Raw genomic sequence first — 24,261 nt, 5'->3', positions numbered from 1 at the left:
TTAATTAGCATAATTTCCCTCCCTACCCCTTACTCTTGTGCGGATTTTAGTTCTCCAGAGCCCCAAGAATCCCTAACAATATTTTTCAGCACACAAAACTGTAATTTCCAGTAGTCCCTGGGAGAAAAACCATGACACTCAAAACTAGATGAAGAAAAGAGCAAGAGTCCAGTAGCTCCTCTAAGACCAACAAAACTTGTGGTTGAGTATGAGCTTTCGTGAGCCACAGCTCTTCTTCAGATATGAAATACAGAAGAAATCTCTGAAGAAGTGAGCTGTGGCTCACAAAAGCTCCTACCCTACCACAAATTGTGTGAGTCTTAGAGATGCTACTGGACTTTTGCTCTTTTCTGCTGCTACAGACAGACTAACATGGCTACCCATCTAAAACTAGATGAAGTTATTTATGCAATTAGAACGAAGAAAGCGTCACTGCCAACAGCAGCTCCGAAGGATTTTGTGATTTCTGAATCACCAGGGGGAGCCCTTGTGCCTTCCATGAATTCCTAGGAGAGGCCTGCATTGGCCAGGGTGGGAGGGACAGAAAAGAAGGCTGGGAGTCATAACGAGAGGGCCAAATTAAACATTACATACAATCAGATACTACTTTGCCCACCCCGATAGATTTTGAAATCCAAAAGCAGCCTTGGGAAGCTATGAATTTGAATGAATGTATGGGGATCCACAGGGTTCATTAGCCCTTCCCCTCTGGGTGTTTTCCCTCTAAAAATCCCCCCCCAACATTTCCCCCACCCACATAGGTTATATATATCTTTGCTCCTCTAGGTATAAAAGCAGCATGTAGGCGTGATATTTTGAGTGCTAAACGGGAAAAAGTTAAGTTGTCCCTTAACTTCCCCTTCCTCTGCAGAAATCTCAACCTCCTAGAATGCTTTAGGCTTGACTGGTAGGGTGGGATTGTATATAAGGCTGCATGTGAACATCTAATTCCCACCAGACTAAGCCAGACAAGCTATAACTTGAGAGGGAAGAGCTTCAGCCTCTGACTGGGGGAGTTTTCACATGCAAAGCTCAAATTGGTTTGTGCTAAAATTGAATATGAAACCCATATAATCCGTTAGTGGCATTAACAACTTTCGCACGTTGCACACCTTGCGCAAGACAGGCTCAAACATGCGTTGTAGTCTCCTGCATGAAAACAGTCAGAGGTTTAGGGAGGTTTCTCTATTGTCTGACCCTTCCTCCCATGCTCAACCAGTTGGGTTACTGCCAGCCTACGCAACATAGCGGACAACACTCAGGGAGCACAGGTCTTCCATGCCAGCAAAGGGTTAATGAGGAGAGGTGGCCCCTATCCCTTATGATCCCCAGCTCACTCGTAATGCTTGTCCCTCAGGGGTGGTGAAGGGCTGACTTGGCTCCTCTGAAGGGGTCCCACAGACTCCATTCTTCTGACTGTTCTGCCGCTCCTGGAACAGAAAGGGTCGAGCGTTAGACCAGATCAGAACACAAACACTCGCTGGCCAAGTCAGTTTCGCTCCTAAGGAACACTACAGATAAGTTTTGATGGCGGGATGCTGTTAAGCAGCAGATTCCTCTGTCCTCTTTCTTTTCCAGTTTAACTCTTTGAGAATAATGATTTTTTTTAAAAAAAATCAAACATAGTTACAAGACTGCTTTGGGCGTCAGGAAACCAAGAGGGAACAGGACACACTTCATGAGTACTCTCCAAAAACTGAGTTGCATTAAAAAACGCATCTACTGCAGCAGCACTGACGGCATTTTTGGAGGCATGCTTCTCTTTTTCTAGGATTCAATTTGAATAACTTTAAAAATATGCAAAACCAGGTGACTAAGGGCCAGACTACATGACACAATTGTGCTGGGGCCAGGAGTGTACGCGCACTCTCTTAAGGTAAGCACCAGCCCCGCCTTCTCTCCAGGAGCCCATCTGGCAATCCTATTCTTAAGGTGGGGAGCCACCACAGAGAATGCACACATATCGCGAATATGTACGTTATGGGCAAAGACAACTCCACAATACTGCCTCCAAATTTTCAGAGCAGTATGCAGAATCCCATGGTTTGTGTCTACCCTGTGCAAGCGAGAGTGTGTTCCTGTGACAGCGTGTGCGTGACTCTCGGGTGTAGTCCGTATATCCCAGGATGTCCCTTGCTCTCACCAGCACAACAGGGTAGATTGCTGAAGGTGGCAGAATATGGTCCCTGAGGACCCCACAGTCGCAGGCGGAAGACATGAGAGACAGGCACTCATCGTGGATCTGCGGAGAACAACAAAACACAAAGCAGGAATTTCTCAGGGTTCCAGTGCTATGGGGGCTCCCCACAAAGCATGGAGAAACACAGAGAATCTACCCAGATCCTCAAGTGCAATCCTTCCCCTCCCCCAAACACCAACGCGGATTTTTTTTTTTGCCCTCCATATCAGACAAAATTGCTATAGGTAACAACACAAACATCATCTATATATCAAACTAGCTTGACACCCATGCTTCGCTATGGTATTTAACAACTTTAAATCCACTTATAATACTTAGGGGTATGTAACATTTTTTGGGTTGTGTTTTTTTAAAGTTGGTTTTGTAGTATAATAGCATAGTACCTGAGCATCGCAAAAGTGTTTGAATTGGGGAAGACTGGGAGGTGCATTTGACCTCAGGACACATTCAATGACTCCCAATAGCAACTGCATACTGTTTAGAATGTTGGAGTGAGGACTAATCAAGCTGCATATGCAAATGACCTCTGAGTTCCAACTGTCTTGTGGGGGGGAATGAGGTGTAGAATGTTGTGAGCCACAATCAGCCTACGTATGCAAATGACCTTGAAAGGCTGGCCCAAACAGGGAAGAGTGTCTGAGCTAGTAGTGGGTGGGGGTGCAAGCAGGCAGCAGCCTACAAGCCACACAGGGAAGCTGTATCCCTTTGGGAAAACACATTTGGCCCCTTTTGAAACACTGAGGGGACTAATTTCTTAAAATCCATTCTTACTGGGTGTTTACATGATGAAAGGAATGTTCTCCCCAAATTTCATGTTTCTAGGTCCAGGGGTTTGGGCTGGGCATAGATGAGTCAGTCAGGACACTTGTCTATTTCACAATAGAGAGAAGAAATGGAGTTTTTTATGCTGTGGCGATCTCTGCACTTAAGGCACGGACTGATCAAGGGTGACTGCTCAAAAATTAGGCACTATTTTATAAGAGGAAGTGTTATTTGCTGCCCAATTTACCCCTTGCTTCCACAGATGGGTAGTGGAGAGTGCCATCGAGTCAAGGAAGTCGCTTCTGCGTAGGAAATTGTGTGAACTGTGTAGGGAGGAATGCCAGCACATAAGCTACTTTATCACACATGAAGTGAGAACTCACCTTCTGATGGCACCAGGCACAGTGCATGCCTGTCAGGCTTTGGAAACTCTTTATCTTCTTTTGACACCGGTCACATTTATTGCCGTCACAACCGCCTCTGACCCAGACATGGGCTTGTGCCTGCAGGGAAGCAGCAATATGGTAAAAGGTGAGGGACCAGTGGATTTTATCGGCAGAATGAAGCCCGCAGTTCTATCCCTGACTTCTAGGACCAAGAAAGGTTCAAGGGGCTGGAGGGAGAGAGGGAGGGGAGAATAAGATCCAGACCCTCAGAGTTCTTCGTTCGCAACATCCACAATCAGTCTTCGTCTCTCTCAGCTCTTGGACTCCCGTTTTTTAACAGTTAAGAAAACTGATGTAACTCGTGGTCCAGGATTAAGGACAGAGGCGTTACAGGTTTTCTTTTTTAATTTCATTTTTATTAACTTGAAATTTACAGTGTATCAAAATGGTAAGTAACAGAGTGGTATCTATCCATTTAATTGGAGGAGAACAAATTCGTTCAAGATCTTTAACATTTCTACATTTTGGTAATGAGGTTAATTTTATCATGAAAAATAGGTCTTTAATTTTCTCTACCTGTGACTGTAAACTTGGATATACTTTCTGTCTCCAAAATCTGGCAAAACCCACGTGGGCCGCAGTGATTAAATCTAAAAGAATCACTCAAAGACCCTTTGAAACATCCGGGAGATAATTTAATAATAAGGTTTCTGGTCTAACGGGTAGATCAAAACCTCCTAGGTTCAATTTTATAAAATTTGCCATTTGTTTCCAATTCTTCGTTGCTCATGGGCATTGCCATCACATATCAATATAATCTGTGATAGGAAAGTTGCAGTTATTTATTTATTTACTTCATTTATACCCCACCTTTCTCCCCAAGGGGGACCCAAAGCAGCTTTCCTCCTCTCCTCCATTTTTTCCTCCCAACAACCCTGTGAGGTAGGTTAGGCTGAGAGTGTGTGACTTCCACAGCAGAGCAGGTATTCAAACCTGGGACTCCCAGGCCATAGTCTGACCCCCTAACCAATATACCACACTAGTTAACTGGGCACCCCCTATTTACTGCAATAATATTTTTTGAAATAAAAGATTAATAGGTACTAAAAGATTGATACCAGGACTGAAAAAGGTCTGGTGTTAACCGACCACTAGAGGCATGAAGAGAAGGAATCATGGCTAGAAATGTAGGGTGATGACCCATAAAATACCACTCCTTGGGAAAGTTTCTTACAATAACAGAGGGGCAGAAAAACATCTAAAAGCAGCTCCTAAAAGGACGAAGGAACAGTCCACAGAGGGGAACCAGAGGATGAGACAGGCTTTACTCTGGCTTTGAAAGGAGTCACAAACACGATTGATGGAGAATGGCGGTGGAATGGGAAAAAGCAAGACAGGCAGAGCCTGCACTAAACCCTGGAAACGGCAGGCGAAAGGAACTAAAAGTTGGTTTAGGGATGCGGCGCCTTCCCCTTGCTCATGCCACTCACGCTGGTGTCACGGCGGTTCTTGGCATAAGTGCTGATACAGCTTGGCGGGGCCTTGCGGGCACAGCGCTCGTGAACTGTGAACTTGCAAACTGCAGGAACAGGAACAAGAAGGAAGGGTGGATTTGTTGACATGCCAGGAAAGAGGGAATGAATGAACTCCACCAGCTACAAGTTCTCCACGGCTTTCCACCTCCTTCCCAAACAACTGCTAGCCCTATACATTCTTTTCCTCCCTCCCCAACAGCTCCTTCTCTTTGGGATATACATACATACGTACGTACATACATACATACATACATACATACATACGTAGGTATGTATATACGTGTGTGTGTGTGTGTGAGAGAGAGAGAGAGACAGAATTTCCTGGAGAAAGAGATGAGAAACATTTACATTTACAAAGATTCTGAGACCCAAAGAGCGTAAGAAGCAGCGTCCAGAATTAATGTACCCATGTGCATGTTTTTTCGAGGGGGAGATCACACGCATTTCTGATATCCAGAAATCACAAGAAGTTTCTGGTCTAATCCATTTCTCCCAGTAAGGGAAACTTACACACTATCCATGCCCGCCCCCCCCCCGCCCGCAATCTATTGCAGCAATACTGACAAGTAGAAGCTAGCTTTCAATTTCCACTAACAGTTCTTGCAAGAGCAGCCTTTAAAAAAAAAGCAGTTAATTCACAGCAAGCTTACAAGATGTGACTGTTCATGGAATTCTGGATTTGGACCAGAAGTAAAACAGGAAGGCATGCTGCGACATGTCTTTCAATTCATGTCGGTGTTTCTTTGCGCTGCCTGCCCTTCGACGTCATCACGACTGCATTTCACTTTCAGGACAAGTTGCTGCAATGGACCAAGGAGGACTCCGGTATGTCAGAGGCCCCGCCTCATGGCGGAGGGATGGCATGACCAGGCCCCTTTCCGTGCTTCTTTGTCCCCAAGTCCCAAGGAAGGCGATGCCCAGGAAGTGGCTGGACTGTTGGCTTTTCCCACGTGACTTGGGACTGTAAAGGGAAGGGGCCATGCGGCAAAAGCTCCCATGACCCTAAAATGATGTCAGAAGGGGCTCCTGCAAGCCAAACCGAAATGACCCTTGCTGACATCAAGCTATCTCAAAGCCATATGGCTCAGGGTCTTAAGGTACCGTTGTCCTTGTTAATAAAACATTACAAGAGATACGGAGCTGCTGTCACGCTGTGCCTCCCTCTTTGCTATTCCTGGTAACGTCTAGGATATCACAACATGTGATGCGACTTTGCCTTGTTGCGTTACACTAGATGCTACCAGGAGGATGGGAGGAAAAGAGGCAGGGGTGGTTTCAAATCTAGTTGAACCCTGAGACGTTCTAAAGGCTCTCCCTTAAAAAAAAAATAGTGGCTGCAGGGCCTCTTCCTCCTTCCCTGCCCTCCTTCATTCTTTCTGACATTTCATTTCTTCCATTCCAAACAGAACTTTCCCACGTCCCTTCCAGAGCACAGAGGTGGAAACATGCTAGAGAGCCCCTTTGCAGAAGAAAGAAGAAACGACGCATACGTCCTCTTCCCACCTGTATCTCAAGGACACATTGACTCACTCACAGGTGCAGCTCAGACCCTGCTTGCGCAACCCCAACAGCAGCGTCTCGCACACGTTGCAGTAAACTGGGCGGTTAAAATGCTTCAGGCGCCATAAATGTTGTCCGTCGTCTTTCATGGTCTGAAAGCCATGGAGAAAGGCAGTTCAAAGAACAGCAGGCGGCGTTTTTGGCTGAGAAATCGGGGCTTTTAAAGAGGAGAAGAGGCAGGTCAGAAGTTTAGGTGGAAGTTGCGATATTTTCCAGGGGGGGGGGGCGGGGAAGAGAATGGCACTGCAGGTGTGTCTCGAAGAGTCCGTGACTTCGGGTCCTCAGAATGACACATTGCATGATACAAATGCAGCACTGAACTTCTTGGAAGAGTGGAGTCTGCACACCCCAGCTTCCCAAAGGGTCACATGACCGCCCTGGACCAAAACTGTATTGTGGAACCTGCATGGTTTTGTAGTTATGCTTTGGGGGCAAAGCAATGAGACAAGTTTTGCTGTTCACTTCAGCTTTGATACAATCATCTTTTAGGGGAAATGGGCCGCTGCTTAGAGGTAAGGAACGTGCCTTGCACACACAGGTTCAAGTTCAATCCCCAGTTAAAAGGACCTAAAGCAGCACATGGCATGCTTCAGGATCAAACTAAAACATGATACTGGGAGATTTCAGATCAGATCTTGCCAGGTTGTTTTGTTAAAGAAAAACAGCAGCTGTGAGAGGCACCAATTCAGACCAGGGTCACTGCAAAGAGGGAGAAGACGTTTCATAGGTGAATTGGCCAACGTGCTTAGTTATTAGCGCTCTGCCTGTCTTTTTTCCTCCTTCCAGAATGGTAAGTCTGGGAAGTGGTCGGTTTTGATCTACGAAACTGTACTGGGTGGAAAGGGCTAAGCTCTTCTCCTCTCTTCGCACCACAACCCCAATCCAAACCAGGGCTGCACTCAGCTATTTGCCTTTAACAACGCTAAGAGGGTCCCGTCACAGATCTCCCAGTATCTTGTCTGTTTCGACACAGAGACTTGAGACGGCCACAGCCAGCCGGAGCAGACAACTGTCGGTTAGATGAACCAAAGCAGCGTAATATAATCATTTTTGACATCTTTCTTCCACAGTAGCCTTTGGCATAACTGACCAGGTACTTCCAGCAAGAACCAACTCCTGACTCCCATGTTTGGGAGCAGGGAAAACTGTCCATCTGGCAGCTGCGATAGTGGCCCAGAGGCCTTCTCGTCTCTGCCCGCCTCTCCTCTCCCCATGGCCCCTCTTGCACTTACAGCCTCCAGCCCCAGAAGCACCAGAAGGGGGACTGTGGTGGCGCCACCGCGGAGCCACTCAGATAGAGACACCGTGCCACTGCCGTCGTAGTCAATCTCTCGCATCATCTCCTGCAGGATCTGAGTGGAGGAAGGGAGAGCGAGTTCAGCCACCACCACCACCACCACCACCACAACAACAACAACAGCGCTTAGACAGAGTGGTGAACAAGTTAGTGTTAGTATTATCCTCACAATGCAGCTGGGGAGCTGGGGCTGAGAGGGGCGGCTCACCCAAGGCCACCTACTGAGGTCAGGGTGGGATTCGAACCAGCAGAGTGCTGAGTCGCAGCCCAACCACTTAACCATCGTGCTACAGCAGCTCTGTGCAAGTCATGTCTTCCTCTCCCTGGTTTTAAAGAGGAATTCTCCCAGAGGACAGGGCACTCTCCCCTAGACCCACTTCCAAGTCTCTGCAATTAGTCGCAGAATATATCCAATGCTGGTATTCTGCTCCTATCAGAGTCTAGCATCCTCCCATCTTCTACAGTGGAATATGAACCCTGGAGTTCACATGACAGCACAGAACATACAAAGAGGGATGAGGAGACTGGGGCTTGCATGGGTACAGCAAAACAGAGAGAAAGGAGACGCTGTCCTCGGAGGATAATCCCATTAAGCAATGGCAGATTTCATATATAAGCCAGAATGCTTGCCTTAACCCATTCCTCTCCAGCTCCTTCCCTACTGGTCAGTTCTCCTCCATGAATGCACACAGTTGTGGTGCCTCCCCTTCCCGGTGCCGACTTGAAATGTTGGTGTTGAAGATAAAGCTCACCAACCTTGCCTCGTATGCTCGCAATTAACCCAACAGATAATCTCAGAGGCACGCGCATTCCAGAGCCCGTATTCCTTTCATTCTGTGTCTCTGCCAAACGAGAGCTGGGCATGGGAGCTCTGTACTCACCGGTTTAAGTTCAGTGACATCCCATTCCAGATATTCAGCCACGCGCATCATCTGCGTGATGATACGATCCACCTCCTGCCGAAAAACAGAGTTTAGTGCTAACATGAAAAGGGCGTCTGACAAAAAAAAACCGACAGAGTACAGAATTTGGGGGCACATAAAAAGATCATGAGGAGCTACAGCCTCGAGGAGACGGGAGACACCTTTCATTTTAGGGAGGGGGGAAGCTGAAGCTACCTGACCCCAAGGCGGCAATCAGCCTTACCCTGGGCATGTAAGAAGGGGCCATGAGAACTAAGCGCTGATGTGACCCTTCCTGCCCTCCCTCTCATGATCTTCCTAGGTTCAGAGCATCAGCATTGCTGTCAGATGGCCATCTAGCCTCTGCTTAAAAACCTCCAAAGAAGGAGAGCCCACCACCTCCCGAGGAAGCCTGTTCCACTGAGGGACTGTTCTCACTGTCAGGAAGTTCTTCCTAATGTTTAGGAGAAAACTTTTGATTTAATTTCAACCTGTTAATTCTGGTCTGACCTTCTGGGGCAACAGAAAACAACTCTGCGCCATCCTCTGTATGACAGCCCTTCAAGTAGTTGAAGATGGTTATCATATCACCTCTCAGTCGTCTCCTCTCCAGGCTAAACATTCTGAGTTCCTTCAACCTTTCCTCAGAGGACTTGGTCTCCAGACCCCTCACCATCTTCGTTGCCCTCCTCTGGACATGTTCCAGCCTGTCTATATACTTCTTAAGCTGTGGTGCCCAAAACTTAACACAATACTCTAGAGGTGAGGTCTAACCAGAGCAGAGTAGCGTGATACCATCACTTCGCGTGATCTGGACACTGTGCTTCTGTTGATACAGCCCCAAATCGTATTTGCCTTTTTAGCTACCGCATCACCACACTGCTGACTCTCGGTGGGGAGTCCTTGTGAACATAAAACAGAAGTGGAGGTGGCACTTGGGACCAAACAAAATGTGACGGTGTCCTCATGGCTGCCATTTTAAAGTCATTTTTAAAATGCCACAAGTGTAGCGCAGCAGGTGAAGGTGCTTTTGTTCCCACCCACTCACCCCTTGCACGCCTCATCGCGTGCCCACCCCCGCCTCTGTGGCTGTTTTGGCACTTGAAAACTCACCGGGGTGTGTGTGTGTGTCAAGAGCACAGTGCTGTTGCCTTGCTGCATTTTAAAATGACTTTTAAATGGTGGCGGTGTCTAGTGTGGCCCTCGGGCAGTGCAGAAGAGAAGGAGGCAGATCTAAACTGAAAGACACACTGGGACATTCTCTGCAAGCCTTACTGAAATCAAGCTTGGGAAGGAGAACGTTCACACTAGCTAATGAGTGTGTGCATGTGTGCATGTGTGTGCATGTGTGCGCGTGTGTGCGTGTGTGTGGCATCTGCATTTTCTATCTCAGGCATCAAAATGTCTTCTGCTATCCTTGGAATAAAAAGCTCCGGTTCCAAAGCTTAGCGTTGTGTGTGGGGCGGGGCAGGGGGGATAAACCCGTTCATTTGTTTGAACGGGAGGAGGAGGAGAAAGAAACGAATAGGTGGGCTACAGTCCCCAAAAGTTAACCTGTAGCTTTTAAATGTGTCACACTGCTACTCACTGAACTGTCAAGCAGGCCGTTCCCATCTTTGTCGTAGAGCTTGAAGGTGACTGTGGGAGGAGAAAGAAAAAGGTGAGAGAAACTAGAGCTTCTGGACCGGAGATCTCAACGCTTGACACAAAGCCTCCGTTTCTTCCGGGCCCAATCACCCAGCTTTGTTCTACGGAGAAGCACAGCTGCTTCCCTCACAGTTTTGGAACAGAATTATTTCTCTCCTGCAAAGCTCCCGAAGCTTCGTTTTCAGATACAAAACAGCCGCAGACAAAAAGGACGACAGCAACCCTGGTGGAAAGGGCCGTGCGGGGTGGAGTGAGGCTGGAGTGAGACGGATTTTCTCCCTGTCAACTTGGAACAACCCCTTCCCCACCCCCCACCCCCCCACGCCTGAAAAAGGTCACAACTTGAACTCGGGGCTTCATGCCGCTCCTTTCCCTCTTGACTCTTTCGCGGTACTCACATTCGAGCTTGTCCTCCGGCCTCCCACCTTCCAGCAGTGAGAAGTAACAGGAGACGTCATTGACACAAACAAAACCAGGGGCTGAAAAGAAGAGGGACGATCAACCAGACCACCGGGGTGCTTTCCTCTCTCTCATCCCCACCCCATGCCATTAACTCCACATTCCAAATAAACTGCTAGATGCTTCTCTGCCGCTTCAGATACCAAGAGTAGCAGGCGCTCGAGAATTTAGATTTTTTTAAAAAAATCCCCTGCATCCCTCCGAGAGATGAAAGCAGGCCATTCGCCTTACCGGGTTGCGTTCTTGGCTCTGTTGTGGCCTGCCCCACAGTAGTCTGGAAAGACATGAAGAGGTGGCGGCAAAGTTCGTCGGAGATCTCGTCTGTCTCCAAGTAGGTCTTTAAGAAGAGCTTGAAACCATCAAAGTCTACTGACTGGCAACGACATCATCAACGGAGGAACAAACAGAGAAAGGGAGGGGGAGGAAGAAAACGGTAAGTGCAGCTACCCGTACTAGAACTACTAGTGCCGTCTATTGCAAGACCCAGTTGGCAGAGCAACCATTTGACCAACACAGTTACTTCCATGCTTGACTGATGAAGCCGGGGAGAAGCTCCCCCCTTCTGCCCCAACTGAATGGGGAGAAACCAAGTATAACAATAGTGGTTATAGGAAGGGGAGGAGTCAACACGCAGAATGAGCAGGAAATGGAGATCGATCGAGCAAGAAAAAGCACTTGGGTGGGTGAGGCAAGGGCTAGCGCAGGGCAGGTGCTTTTTCTTTGGATTGTCACAAGAAATAGATCCAGAGGAGCGAGCCCTGTTAGTCCGTAGTTGCAAAACAGTAAAGAGTAAGACTAACTCACTTTATCGAGGCATAAGCTTTCGAGAACCACAGCTCTCTTCGTCAGACGCATGCATCTGATGAAGAGAGCTGTGTTTATGCTACAATAAAGTTGGTTAGTCACAAGAAATAGGAAGGGAAGCAGAAGCAGAAACTGGGCAGACAAAGCAGGAGGCGAGAGAGAAGAGTGCGCTGGGTATTCTGGTCAGGGAGTGGCCGAGACGGGACGTGGTGCCCAGGGGTTGGCATGGAGGCACGTCGGCAAGATTCCCTTCCTGGAAGGAGAGACTCCCTGCTGCCCAACCTGGCGAGGTAAGAGATTTGAGGGCGGGGCGGGAGGAAAAGGGCTTACTCACGTCCCCCTGCAGGTGCCGGGACAACGTTCCCTCTCCATAGAATTCCTGAAGCACGTCCTGCACTTTCTTGTTGCTGTCTGTAGGGCAAAGAAACCAGAGAAAATGACACAGCCCAGGAATCCTGTGCCTGTAGGATGGAGTAGGCAGAACAGTGGGGGGGGGGGGGGAGCTGGCCATCATCGCTCCAGGGTTCATTCCTCATTCTGAAAGGGAACCAGGCAGCACCAGGAAGCCACAGCAAGACGACAAATTACCGGGCGTGAGGATTTTGACGGTCCTGACCGTGAGACACGGTGAAATGCCATGTTTGCCCATGCGCCAGCTGGGATAGGAGGGCCCCAAGGAAGGCAGAGATCTAGAACTCTCCTGACCTTGCCCAGCTCAGCAGAATCCAAGGTCCCCTTCTGCCCACAAGCCCTGGCTCCTACCTTCCTCCTCATTTCCCTGCAAGCTTCCCTTGGATTGGCACAGGGGTGGCTGGTGCCTCCTCCTCATTCCCACAGCTCAATGACACAGGACAGGCTGACGTGCCAGAATTTGGGGATCGTGCCCCAGAGCGACCTTCGGTTTCAGAGAGGAAGCCCCCTTTTGTAATGCAACCGTCCCTCTTACGACCGTCATTCCAGTTCTTCCTCCCCACAGGGTGGTGTGACCAAACTAGAGCCACACAGAAAGAAGGAAAAACAACTTACAATCAAGGTACTTCTGCAGCTGGCTGAACTCCTCCGGGCTGAGCGTGGCCCACTCCTTGCTGTCGGACATCGCGTCCTCCTTGTCCCACTTAACGTCTGCAAACAGGAGAGTCGAGGAGATCTTGTAAGGCGGCGAAGGATGGAGATACAACAGACAGGGAGAGGGTGCTTTGGGCTCAGTCTCTCTCGCTTGCTCTCTCTCCCTTCTCACTCTCTCCTGGCCGATTCGCTGAGCCGGCACATTCTTCACGGGCACAATTGGTTTCCAGAGCAGCGACTGGGAATTTCGCCACAGCACATGCAGCCACAGAGCGGGCAAGGCTCCAGCTACACAGCCTAGGAAAGGCAGAAGTGCCACTGGCAGATTGAACCCCCAGAGGAATACAGCGCTCCTCTGCTCTGCCTTCGCTCTCGATCCAGCCGGAAGTGTGATTGGAGCAGAGAGAAAGTGGGTGGCGGGGCATTGCCAAATTGGGAATGCACTGGTCCTTCGGAGGAACGTCCTTGATGCTTACACCCCTTGCGCCTCACCCCTGAAATCTGTGACACGCTCACACATGCAGCCTCTTAAAGGGACAGTCCCCCATTACCTGCATAAGTAGGTGGACAGCCAACAGAGCACTTGCTGCATCTTTTAGTCCAGAGCAAGCCCATTTCCAAACACCGCCCCCCCCCCACACACACACACTCAGGGCTGGGAAGGACTTCAGCAGAGGTGCTCACAGGCCAGGCAACAGGCTGATGCTGAGACTGTCCACACTGGAAGGCTGAGGGGAAAGCCGTTTGGCAATTTATACCCCTTTGCAGCGGACGGTGCCAGCCCCGATCCCATTAATATTTAATGGAGAAGAGTCACCGTGCCAATGTTTTGTGCATTATTGCCGGAAATGCCGCACTGTTTGTACACTCACTGTATAAAGATGCAATCCCGGTGGTTAGGGCAAGGGTGGGAATTTGCAGGGAGCCCGCTGGCCTGGCGCGCTTCACCTGCTCACTTCCACAAGGGACTTACGGAAACTGAGAACAGCCCTGGAAAGGTGTCAGTTAAGAACACAAGAACATCCTCTTCTGTGTCCGTCTCACCCAGCTGCTTGTGGTCAGCGATAGTAGCTCTAGCTGCTTCGGAAGACACGCTCAGCAAAGCACTTATTGTGCTCCAGACTGTTCCTCACTCACAACTTCCATCAATTTAATGCTGAGAAAGAGGACCTAAGCCGGAAACTGCCCTCCCTGACCACACTCACACTCATAGCTATTGATACCTTTAGCCTTCTCTCTCTCTCTCTCTCTCTCTCTCTCTCTAGCCCATTTATACTGTTGGCCTTCATCAACTCCATGCCAGTCAGTTCCACAGATCAATATGCTGCATAGAAAAAAAATGCCCTCGGTTTAATTTCAGCAGGTACCCCTGGGATTACATAAAAGCTTTAAGAACAATTCAGTTTTTCCTCAAGTATGATGATTGTGTACCTGCCCACCTTCTCAGCTGACTCTCCTTGGAGCCAAACAAACCTTTTAAAACTTCTTTTCAGCGCTCCTGAGATGGGCTGATCAAAGCCACGTCCCAGAGCCCCAAGTATACGTTTGCATTTAAAGGCTGTGGCTGTACAGTATCCCACTTATTGTTTCTGCATCCCTATCTGAAGGCACAGGCAGTTTCTGCTAAATGCTTATACGCTGGCAGGTGTGGGTGGGCACAGTATAGTCGAGAGTAATTTCAGAATGGTACCACCCCTAAATATGCATGTAAATCAAATCAATTTGCACCATCTCTTCTAAACACAGAAATCTAATATTTCTGGTTAAGAGTGCAGTCCTAGAGAGCGTCATGCCATTCTAAGGACATTGGATTTAGAAGCGTATACCTCAGTTTAGGATTATACTGTAACTGTGAAATAGTAAAGAGTCCAGTAGCACCTTTAAGACTAACCCACTTAACTGTAGCATAAGCTTTCGAGAGCCACAGCTCTCTTCATCAGATGCATCTGACAAAGAGAGCTGTGGTTCTCGAAAGCTTATGCTACAATAAAGTGGGTTAGTCTTAAAGGAGCTACTGGACTCTTTACTATTTTGCAACTACAGACTAACACGGCTAACTCCTCTGGAACTGGAACTATGTAATCTGATGCATGTCTACTGAGAAGCAGGTCCCATTGTGTTCAGTGGGGCTTACACCTAGGTAAGTGTGAACAGGACTGCACTGCAAGCCCAAGTTTTGCCTCCGCTATAAGGTCCACTTTCAGCCCTACCTATATGAAACAGGGATAGTAATATTGATCTATTTTACAGGGGTACTGTAAGGACGACTGAGATTACGCCTGTCAGATGCTTTGAGCCCTGCAAAGAACACTAAAAGACGCCGTGGTGTTAATGCCGTATAGCTGGACTCCTTCTGTGCTGCTGAGACACAAAAGACAGTGCGGGAGTTCCCTGTTCAGTCCTGAGCATATTAATAGTAGTCCTTGGTTGAACAAGCACACATGAGTTATCGAGGAAAAGAGGCAGGGCTGTGGTTCAGAAACGGAGCCTGTGTATGAAGCCAGCAGTAAGTTTAACCCCTGGCCTGCTAAATTAAAGGAGTCTCGGCTGATGTTGACCTTTCCCTGCCACAGAGTAGATGCCACTGAGCGAGATGAGCCAGCAGAAGAAGGCTTCATAGAATCATAGGATCACAGGGCTGGCAGGGACCTCTAGGGTCATCTAGTCCAACCTGCACAATGCAGGAAATTCACAAATACCTCCTCCCCCCCCCCGACTGCCCCAGTGACCCCCGCTCCATGCCCAGACGATGGCAAAACACTTCCAGGGTCCCTAGCCAAACTCGCCTGTGAAAAATTACTACCTGACCCCAAGGTGGCGATCAGCATTATCCTAGGCATGTAAGAAGGGGCTAGGAGAACTAAGCACTGATGTAACCTGCCCTCCCCCTCATGATCTGCCCAAGTTCACAGCATAAGCTTTGCTGTCAGATGGCCGTCTAGCCTCTGCTTAAAAACCTCCAAAGGTCATAATAACCCCAGGAGGACCAAGAAAATCCAAGCAAGGACTTCTGGTGCCGGGGGGGGGGGGGGCGGAGGGGGGAGAGCTTTGAAGGGGTCTAGGACCAGTATCACAAATTTGCTTATTTATGGCAAGTTTGTGCCCCTCCCCTCGCCAGCACCTCGATATCCCCGTCTCACCAGCCAAGGGGCTTCACCCCCTTCAAAACGACACCCAAGACTTTCTGTTGCCAGGTTTTTCCATGTCGCTCTTGCACGTGGTCCGCCCGGCTATTTACTGCCCAGCAAGCAGGAACCTCCCCCCCCTAAGTGTCATTAATTCATGCTCTGACTGACACCCACTTCACTTTTTAGAGCTGAAGAGTTCCAGCACCAAACGCTCCCCGCTGGGTGTGGAAAGACAAGCCCTGCTGCACTCAGACCCATTAGTGCGAACACAGGACTAATTGCAATTAGCTCTGCAGAAAGACCGGGGGAAGAAGGTCTCGCTCCCAACGCTTAACAGCCATTTCCAGACCCATTAGACAACAATCTCATCGCCACACCCTCTTTGCACTCCCATGCTAGTTTTTTTTCCTAAATCCCTGCAGTCCTTTTCTGAGATCCCATTTTCTAGGCTTTCCAAGCACAGCCCCTTCTGCACACAAAGTTCTGTGAGTCTCATCAACACAGGGAGAGACACGGTGAAGTCACTGGACCCATAGGTAAGTACAGGAGGGAGAATCTGAGCCAAACAGATGACTTCCACGTACACAGCTACCGAAGACACAAGGACCCCTGGTCCTCTGCTGGGGCTGGCAAGCAACCCCTGCAAAACCCCTTCAAAACCTTCAGGACGGCTTTTGCAAGTCAAGTTTTCTTCCTAAGCAAGAGCAGCATCTTTGTTAGAAAAACAAACCGTTTCAAATGGATTCGGCAGCTGGTACAGAGGACGCTGGTACGAAAACTGAATCAGTGCAAGGAAACGGCAAGCAACCCAGAATGCTTTTTCCAGGCCTGGCCCTGAGGAGACTATACATATCATGTGGGTGGACAGCTTCATTAAATGTACAGGCGAGTTCTGTACGGCAGATTTCTAAACCCTGAGCTCTACTGTGACGTTCGCTCTAAATCAGTACTGCATCCACGGTACCAATGTAACGAAGGACTGGGAAATCTCCTAATTTTTTAAAAAATCACTTCATACCAGCTTCAGAAGCGTCCCAGGCTTTTGCGGGAAGTGCACATGTGCATCACAGACCATGTTCCAGGAATCCATGGGGAAGGGAAGGGAAGAGACCTGCACTGTCATATACTGTGTATGTATCTTGCCAAAGTGCCACCTTATTACAGCAGTTCTGGTCACAGTCTTCGGCTGGATGCGCTACAAAATCTTCAAAACTTGATTTCTGACCATAGCAAGGCACAACAAAGGGATGTGTGTTTTTTCACCAAAAACTCCACTTCTACGTCCCTGAAAAGCAGCTATAACACAACCTTAGACAACTGGAGCTGCTTTCATGAGTAAATCAGTAGGCCTCATCCTGGAAGACAGAAAGTGCAATCCTATGCAAAGTTACGCCAGCCAAGGGCCACTGATTTCAGTGAGCTTATAATGGCATAACTTTGCATAGGATTGCACCCAAAGCCTATCATGTAGAGCCAAACTACATGCTAGAGACATTTCGCTCAGGTACATTCCTGTGTTGACAGGTGTGGTCTGGGAGAGCTGGGCTTCCCAGGTATCACCAATTCAGTTCAGAACCATGGCTCACAGGAAGAGGGGGCTTAAGCCTTCCTCCACCCTATGCCATTTTCTTCACTTGATCAAGGGGCTGTACATTAAATTTACCCAAGGGGACAAACAGCAGCTCACCAAACCTACTGGAATCAGGAAAATGGCATGGGGGAGGCTTAAGCCCCCCCCCCACTCCACATGGGCCTGGTAAGCACAGAACTCTCAGACCACACCTGTTGACCTGACCTGAGGATTTACCTGGGGAAAGATCAAGATGGCTGGCCTTGCTAGTCTGTAGCAGTAGAAGAAGAAGAAGAAGAATAACAACAATAGTGCTTATATACCGCTCTTCTAGACAGATTAGTGCCTCACCCAGAGCAGTGAACAAGTGAGTGCTATTATTATCCCCACAATACAGCTGGGTGAGCTGGGGCTGAGAGGAGTGGCTGACCCAAGGCCACCTACTGAGCTCATGGCAGCAGTGGGATTTGAACCAGTAGAGTGCTGATTCGCAGCCGAACCACTTAACCACTGTGCTACAGCAGTCCAGTAGCACCTCTAAGACTAACACAATTTGTGGTAGGGTATGAGCTTTTGTGAGCCACAGCTCACTTCTTCAGATTCAGCTAGAATGTGAGTCCATCTGTCCTTATATCTTGGAGAGTAAAGTGATAGCAGAACCCAAAGGATAATAAACCTTCCATTGTCATTCACTAACTATTATCATTCGGCTTCTACTATCACTCTACTTTCTAAGATATAAGGAAAGATGGACTCGTATTCTAGCTGTATCTGAAGAAGTGAGCTGCGACTCACGAAAGCTCCTACCCCACCACAAATTGTGTTAGTCTTAGAGGTGCTACTGGACTCTTGCTCTTTTTTACCTAGGGATAGCGTATTCTGCTGTTCGGCCCTCTGAGGTTTTCTTTCTGCCTAAAAGTTGCAGCGTTCAGAGGAGAGTGTGGGTGTTTTCTTTCTTTTTTTCAGAAGAGGCATCAGTTCCATAGTACCCTCTCTATACCTTGTGCTTTAATAAAGTAATATAAAAGCAGGCAGGGTGTTGCTTTGAGGAGCTTAGCATATAAATATCAAACAGCAGGGGGGGGGGAGAAAGGGCAGAGAAAAGACAATGGAATGAGAAAGCGTCGGAATTCCTCCCTCTCCGCATGCAACCGATACACCTCAAGCTGTGGGAATCCCTTTGCTTGCCATATGGTTTGGCCCACCATTTCCACTCTCTGTCAAAAATGGAAATGAAGGAGAGCCCAAAAAGAACTCCGTTTTTAAAAACATCCCATCATGCAAGCGTGTCAAGTGTACGAAATGTAAATTACATGAAAATATATGCACATGTGTGATGCTTTCCCTCCTTGTCCTAATAGCGGGGTGAGGGGTCGTGGGTTGAGATGCCGGATTTTTAGCACAGAATCCTTAATTCTCTGAGGTGGTACAGGAGAGGGCTGAGAGGTATGAAAGCTGGTCCAACTTGAACCCTGGGGTTTGCTCAGCCTACACGCCCCGGCTTCTCAAGAGCTTGAGTGACGGCTCCTCCTTTCTAGGCTACAATCCTGCCCTTCCCACCACAACCACAACCTGCTTGTCAGGAGACTAAAACTAAATAAAACAATAAATTTCACGCAGTGGCTCGTGGGCTATGACAAAGGAAATGTTTCCCTGGCAACCAGAACAACATCTGCCGAGGTTACTGGAGCCACTAAATTACAGCAGTTTTGCTGCTGGCAACGCAAACAGGAGTTCCCGCGGCTCTAACAATACCGCCACATACAGGGTGCCCCACCCGGTGCATTCTGGGAGCAGAGGGAGTGCAATCTGGGGCCTCGGCCAGAGTTTCATATTTTTTAAGGTCAGAAGGATTCGTGAAGATAATTGATGCGGAAACTTTTCTCTCTGAGCCCACTGAATCTCCTCTGGGCGCGCTAAGTTAGGAAGCCATTTCAACAGCCAGCTGAAGAGTACTCTGAATTACCCAACAAAGACCTCTCAGGGTGTTGTTCTTGATGCTAAGGGTGAGAAAACCCCATTATAAACAATAAAGGTCTTATTAACAAGGATGTGAAATGGGAAGTAGTAAATGATCTCAGGGGCTAAGCAGGGTCGGCCTTGAGTAGTAGTTGGATGGGAGGCCTCCAAGGAAGACCAGGGCTGCAGAGGCAGGGAATGGCAAACCACTTCTGTTAGTCTCTTGCCGTGAAAACCCCACCAGGGGTCGCCCGAAGTCAGCTGTGACTTGAAGGCATTCTCCACCACCAAATGAAGGAGGTTCCAGGCCCTCTGCAAAAGCCCCTGACAGGCACCTGTAAGCCGAGTGGCCCACTTCTGCCCTGGCTTGGCATGGAAGGCTGGTGGGGATAGGGCTTTGCCAGCCAGCGATGGCAGATCCAGTGACTGGGTTGGGCAGGATGAGGGTTTTTTCTCTTTCCATTCACCAAACAATCCAAGTCAGTGAAACGGGAGCCTGTCACCAGCCGGAGTCCTAATGGTGCAGCGGCAACAGGTTACCTGGGCTCAAACTAGGCGAGGGAGAGAGAAAGAGGCTTCCCTTCCCACTTAATTAAGCCCAACTAAGGTACGGTTTCGGTCACAATGAGGAAAAGAGGGTGCTCTCTTCCCTCCATGCCCAGGCCTCTGCTGCCAGGAAAGGAGGTGAGAAAGCATTCCTACTTTCCACCCTGCCCATGGCACAGTCATTGCAATTATTGTGAAGAAACTCACTGTGTTTCATCATAGTTGCATCTGACGAAGAGAGCTGTGGTTCTCGAAAGCTTATGCTACAATAAAGTGGGTTAGTCTTAAAGGTGCTACTGGACTCTTTACTATAGCGAGGAAAGGGCACTTGCTTTCCACTCTCTCTCTCTCTCTCTCCCTCTCCCTCTCCCTCCCCCCCCCCCTCTCCATCTCCATCTCTTGGTCATGCTAAAACACGATCAAGAGACACTGGAGGCCTTCACAGCAAGTTTCTCCCTTTACAGCAACTTGTGTTTGTGGGAGGCCTCTGCCTGAAATCAGCAGGAAGAAACGTTGATCATTCAAGTCGAGGATTCTTTTACTTTCCAGGTGAGAAGGCATAACCAGAAAGCCCACATGGACCCTTGAGAGATTACAGTCCCGAAGGGCACAGCATCTCATAACCAGGGGAAAGAAGACATATCGAAAAGACCCGTTGAAGGACATAATGCAAACGATGAGATCATCTGTGGACTGTCACCTCCACTAACCAATTCAAGTTTACTCTACTTCATTTTCTCTCTAACAACTGGGGACAAAACTTTAGGTTCTTGGCGCAGCAAGCATGCCCATAAAACAAGAGAAATGTTTTTCAAATGCACTGTCCAGTGAACCACTGGTCACCCTGGCTTCATTCCACCTACCACCATTCTGCATCAGGCAACTGCTGACAGCAAATCAGCCAGCAAAGCTATCAGCTTGGGAATTAATTATTATTTCTCCCCCACGCACATATCCAGATAAGAGAGGGAGGAGGCACAGAGGAGTGTGGGATTTGCAATGTGCACGGGGGGGGGGGGCGCGGGGGAGAATGCAGCCAGCTTTGGGAACGGGCGGGCGGTGCTCGAGGTAAGTCTTGAAAGAAAGGGAGAAATAGACATCCAGGGCCAGCAAAGCCAGAATAACCAATCCCCGGGGCCCTTTCTGAAACTGCATGCTGCTTTAGACACCTTCTTCCAGTGGCCCTTGCAGCAATCAAAGCTTTGATTGTTGACCAGCTGCTGGAGAAAAGGATGTTTTAAAAGTTCGGAATTAGTAATGACAAAGGAGCGCCAGGGCGGTGTAGTGGACAGAGTGATAGACTAGGATCTTGGAGACCTCGGTTTGATTCCCCACTCTGCCATGGAAGCTTGCCGGGTGACCTTGGGCCAGCCACATATTTTCAGCCTAGCCTACCTTGCAAGGTTGTTATGAGGAAAAAACGGAGGAGAATGATGTAAGCCACTTTGGGTCTCCCATTGGGGAGAAAAGTAGGGTATAAATGAATTAATAATTTCAAAAAGGGTTCCAGACTTCAGAGAAAGATTGGCTAGGGAAGAGACCATCCCTGGGACGAATAAGTGGGAAAATTTTGAATGGGGAAGTTGTAGCTACTGCAGGGATGTCCCGACCATTAGGCAGGTACCAACGGGGAGCAAATTATCAATTGCACTTTTTGACACCATGGCTGGGTGCCATTTGGATTTTTACTCTGGGGTACCTGATCCCTACTATCTTGATCTTGTTCTCTGGGAACCATGATCAAGATAATCTAGACTATGTTATTCCCCATTACTATGTATGCATGTGAAAGTTGGATAATGAAAAAAAGCTGACAGGAAGAAAATGTATTGTCGAAGGAAGAAAATGGATTTGTTTGAAATGTGGTGCTGGAGGAGAGTTCTGTGGATACTATGGACAGCCAATAAGACAAATAAGCAGGTCCGAGATCAAATCAAGCCTGAATCTTCCTTAGAAGCTAAAAGGACAAAACTGAGGCTATTGTACTTTGGTCACATCATGAGAAGACAAGACTCGCTGGAAAATTCAATAATGCGGGGAAAAGTGGAAGGCAGTAGGAAAAGGGGAAGACCCAAAATGAGATAGCTGGATTCAATAAAAGAATCCACGTCCTCCAGTTTGCAAGACCTGAGCAAGTCTGTTAATGATAAGTTGTTCGGGAGGCCTTTCATTCACAGGGTCACCGTAGGTCGGTGGCGACTTGACAGCACATAACACACACACCCGATCCCCAGGCATCAAAGGGACTGAGTAGCAGAGAAAGCCTGACTTTGGCGCAGACATTTAAGGGTGGAATCCTTTTCTCAAACATTAGGAAATTAAAACATCTTATACAATAGAAAAAAGTCAATTCAGGCGTTCAGTATAATTGAATGCTCACAAAACATGGTCTTTGTGGCAGAATCCAATGCCACAACAAAGAATTCCCTCTCTTCCCTGGTGTCTGAAAATGGGAGCTCTGACTCCTGAAAGCTTACACTCTCAAAATCTTGTTCGTCTCTAAGGTGCCATTGGACTCTAATCCTGCTGTTCTACTGCAGATCAACAGGGCTACCCCCTTTAAACTTCTCTTCCCAAGGCATCTTTCAGATCAGCAAGCACAAATTATAGTCCGTAGACTTGCTTTCCCTATCCTTTCGTTGTCAACAGCCTTCTCTCTTGCCTCGTGCTTCTACTTAGCGCTCTCCCCTAAGTTTGGGTTTGAAAACTAACACTCAGCATTTGTTACTTGGAATGATGACAAGCTGCGCGTACTTAATTTTTTAAAAAACCATGGAGGCAGTTTTCGTTCCAGCCGTACACTTCTGTAAATTAAAAGATAAAATGATCCTCACCAAACGGCCATATATCTTCAACCACATTTCCCATTACTCAATGAAACTGCCATTCTCTCTTGTTTAAGTTAAATTAGATTGGCCAAATCAAAATTCAGTAATTGCTTTGGGGGGTGTTTCAGCTGCCCAAAGCAGTGAGAAGCTGCAGATTCTCCTGGCTGAGACACCGTCAGAAAAAAAAGGGGTGAAACCAGGTGCAAGGTGAAAACATTTATTGTGTGTTTAAATTGACAAACTATGTCTTTCATATATTTTGTAACAGAGCTCCTGATGAAGCTCAGTGAAGCTCATAGGGATCAACAAATATTAATTTTTTTTCACCTTGCACCCCTTTTTTCTGCCTTCTGGTGCAGCCACTGTTTCTCAGACTCTGTCACCCTGGTGTATACAGTTGGAGAAATGCTACGTAGGGTGAATGAAGGGTTAATTTTGCTCTAGCTCCAGAGGAATTAGCCTTGTTAGTCTGTAGTTGCAAAATAGCAAAGAGTCCAGTAGCATCTTTAAAACTAACCAACTTTATTGCAGCATAAGCTTTCGAGAACCACAGCTCTCTTTGTCAGATGCGCATCTGTGGTTCTCGAAAGCTTATGCTACAATAAAGTTGGCACAGGACTTTTTAAAATTCTGCTCTGTGGAGTGATAGGATATGAGTAGGACCCACCACAATATTTTTGTGTCTTTTCCTGTATATATAAACTGGTGCAAGAGGAAAACTCCTTTGACAGAGGAAGAACCTACACATTCAAAAGCTGGCATTTCATAAGCAACTTAAGTTTCCCACTAAAAGATCATGGGGCAGAACCTCATCAGGAATCGGTCTGGTTCTTGCGTCCTCATGCATTTCAACAAAACTTGTGCAACAGGGTTTCCCAGTAGATTACATGTCTGTTTCCTTTTTGTTGTTCATTCTATGGAATCAACTTGGCAACAGTAACATAAATATATCCCTCTCAGAGACATGGCATCTTTGCTCAAACAGGCTCCACCCGCCCCAAATGCAATTTACAGAAACTGCAGCGTGGCCAGTAATGTAAACTATTCCAATTCAATATCCTGGATTTCTGTAATTTGGAGCTGGACAATCAGATTTCCAAGCCTCCTCAAAATTAAACCACAGATTTTAAGCTCCCCTAAAGGCTTCAGTCAGGACCTAAACAGCTCTGTGGGTTGGAGCAGTTGCGTAAAGGAAAGAAGACCTCGGAGGGCCAGCCAGGAAAGAAAAATTAGAGGGTAGCCAAGTAAATTGCATTTGCTCCCCACACTGAGAGGAGGGTTAGGGTCCTGCAAACACGTCTGTTGGGTTTCATAACAACAAGCATTTGAGCCAATACTGATAATTCTCCCGACACCCAAAGCTTGGGTCTAAGTATGCATGCCCCAGCTGTTCTGCCAGCCCTTTAGAAAGTGGGGCAATAATGTGTGCGGATTCAGACAGCTGAGGAAAGAGCGGCAGAAATAAGAAGGCAGAAGTGGTGGAGAGGGGAGAAGGCAGCAGGGGTTAGGAAGGGCGAGGCGGGGAGGGGGGTACGGAAGGCTCACATAAGAGGGGAGGATGTGGCGACTGGTGGGAGCCAAGCTACAAGTGACGCCTTAGACAGGTTGGACAG

At 48.0% G+C, this 24,261-nt stretch overlaps 1 protein-coding gene across 2 annotated transcripts in view; it reads right to left on the bottom strand.

Moving 5' to 3' along the window:
* The window catches only part of DGKA (diacylglycerol kinase alpha), a 51,415-nt gene that overhangs the window by 11,322 nt on the left and 15,832 nt on the right, over positions 1 to 24,261 (bottom strand). For both annotated transcript variants that reach the window (XM_055003952.1, XM_055003953.1), the window contains exons 2-13: positions 12,579 to 12,674; positions 11,887 to 11,963; positions 10,980 to 11,121; positions 10,688 to 10,768; positions 10,231 to 10,280; positions 8,622 to 8,696; positions 7,676 to 7,795; positions 6,418 to 6,535; positions 4,839 to 4,927; positions 3,346 to 3,465; positions 2,144 to 2,242; positions 1,338 to 1,430 (exon numbers count right to left, since the gene is read on the bottom strand). In XM_055003952.1, coding sequence (XP_054859927.1) covers positions 1,338 to 1,430; positions 2,144 to 2,242; positions 3,346 to 3,465; positions 4,839 to 4,927; positions 6,418 to 6,535; positions 7,676 to 7,795; positions 8,622 to 8,696; positions 10,231 to 10,280; positions 10,688 to 10,768; positions 10,980 to 11,121; positions 11,887 to 11,963; positions 12,579 to 12,648 — 1,134 coding nt within the window. In that variant the 5' untranslated portion in view covers positions 12,649 to 12,674. The remainder of the gene's footprint in view (positions 1 to 1,337; positions 1,431 to 2,143; positions 2,243 to 3,345; positions 3,466 to 4,838; positions 4,928 to 6,417; positions 6,536 to 7,675; positions 7,796 to 8,621; positions 8,697 to 10,230; positions 10,281 to 10,687; positions 10,769 to 10,979; positions 11,122 to 11,886; positions 11,964 to 12,578; positions 12,675 to 24,261) is intronic.

Source organism: Eublepharis macularius, chromosome 19, assembly GCF_028583425.1.
Source record: "Eublepharis macularius isolate TG4126 chromosome 19, MPM_Emac_v1.0, whole genome shotgun sequence".
In the NCBI taxonomy this organism is placed as follows: Eukaryota; Metazoa; Chordata; class Lepidosauria; order Squamata; family Eublepharidae; genus Eublepharis; species Eublepharis macularius.
This window is presented reverse-complemented; position numbering and strand designations above follow the sequence as displayed.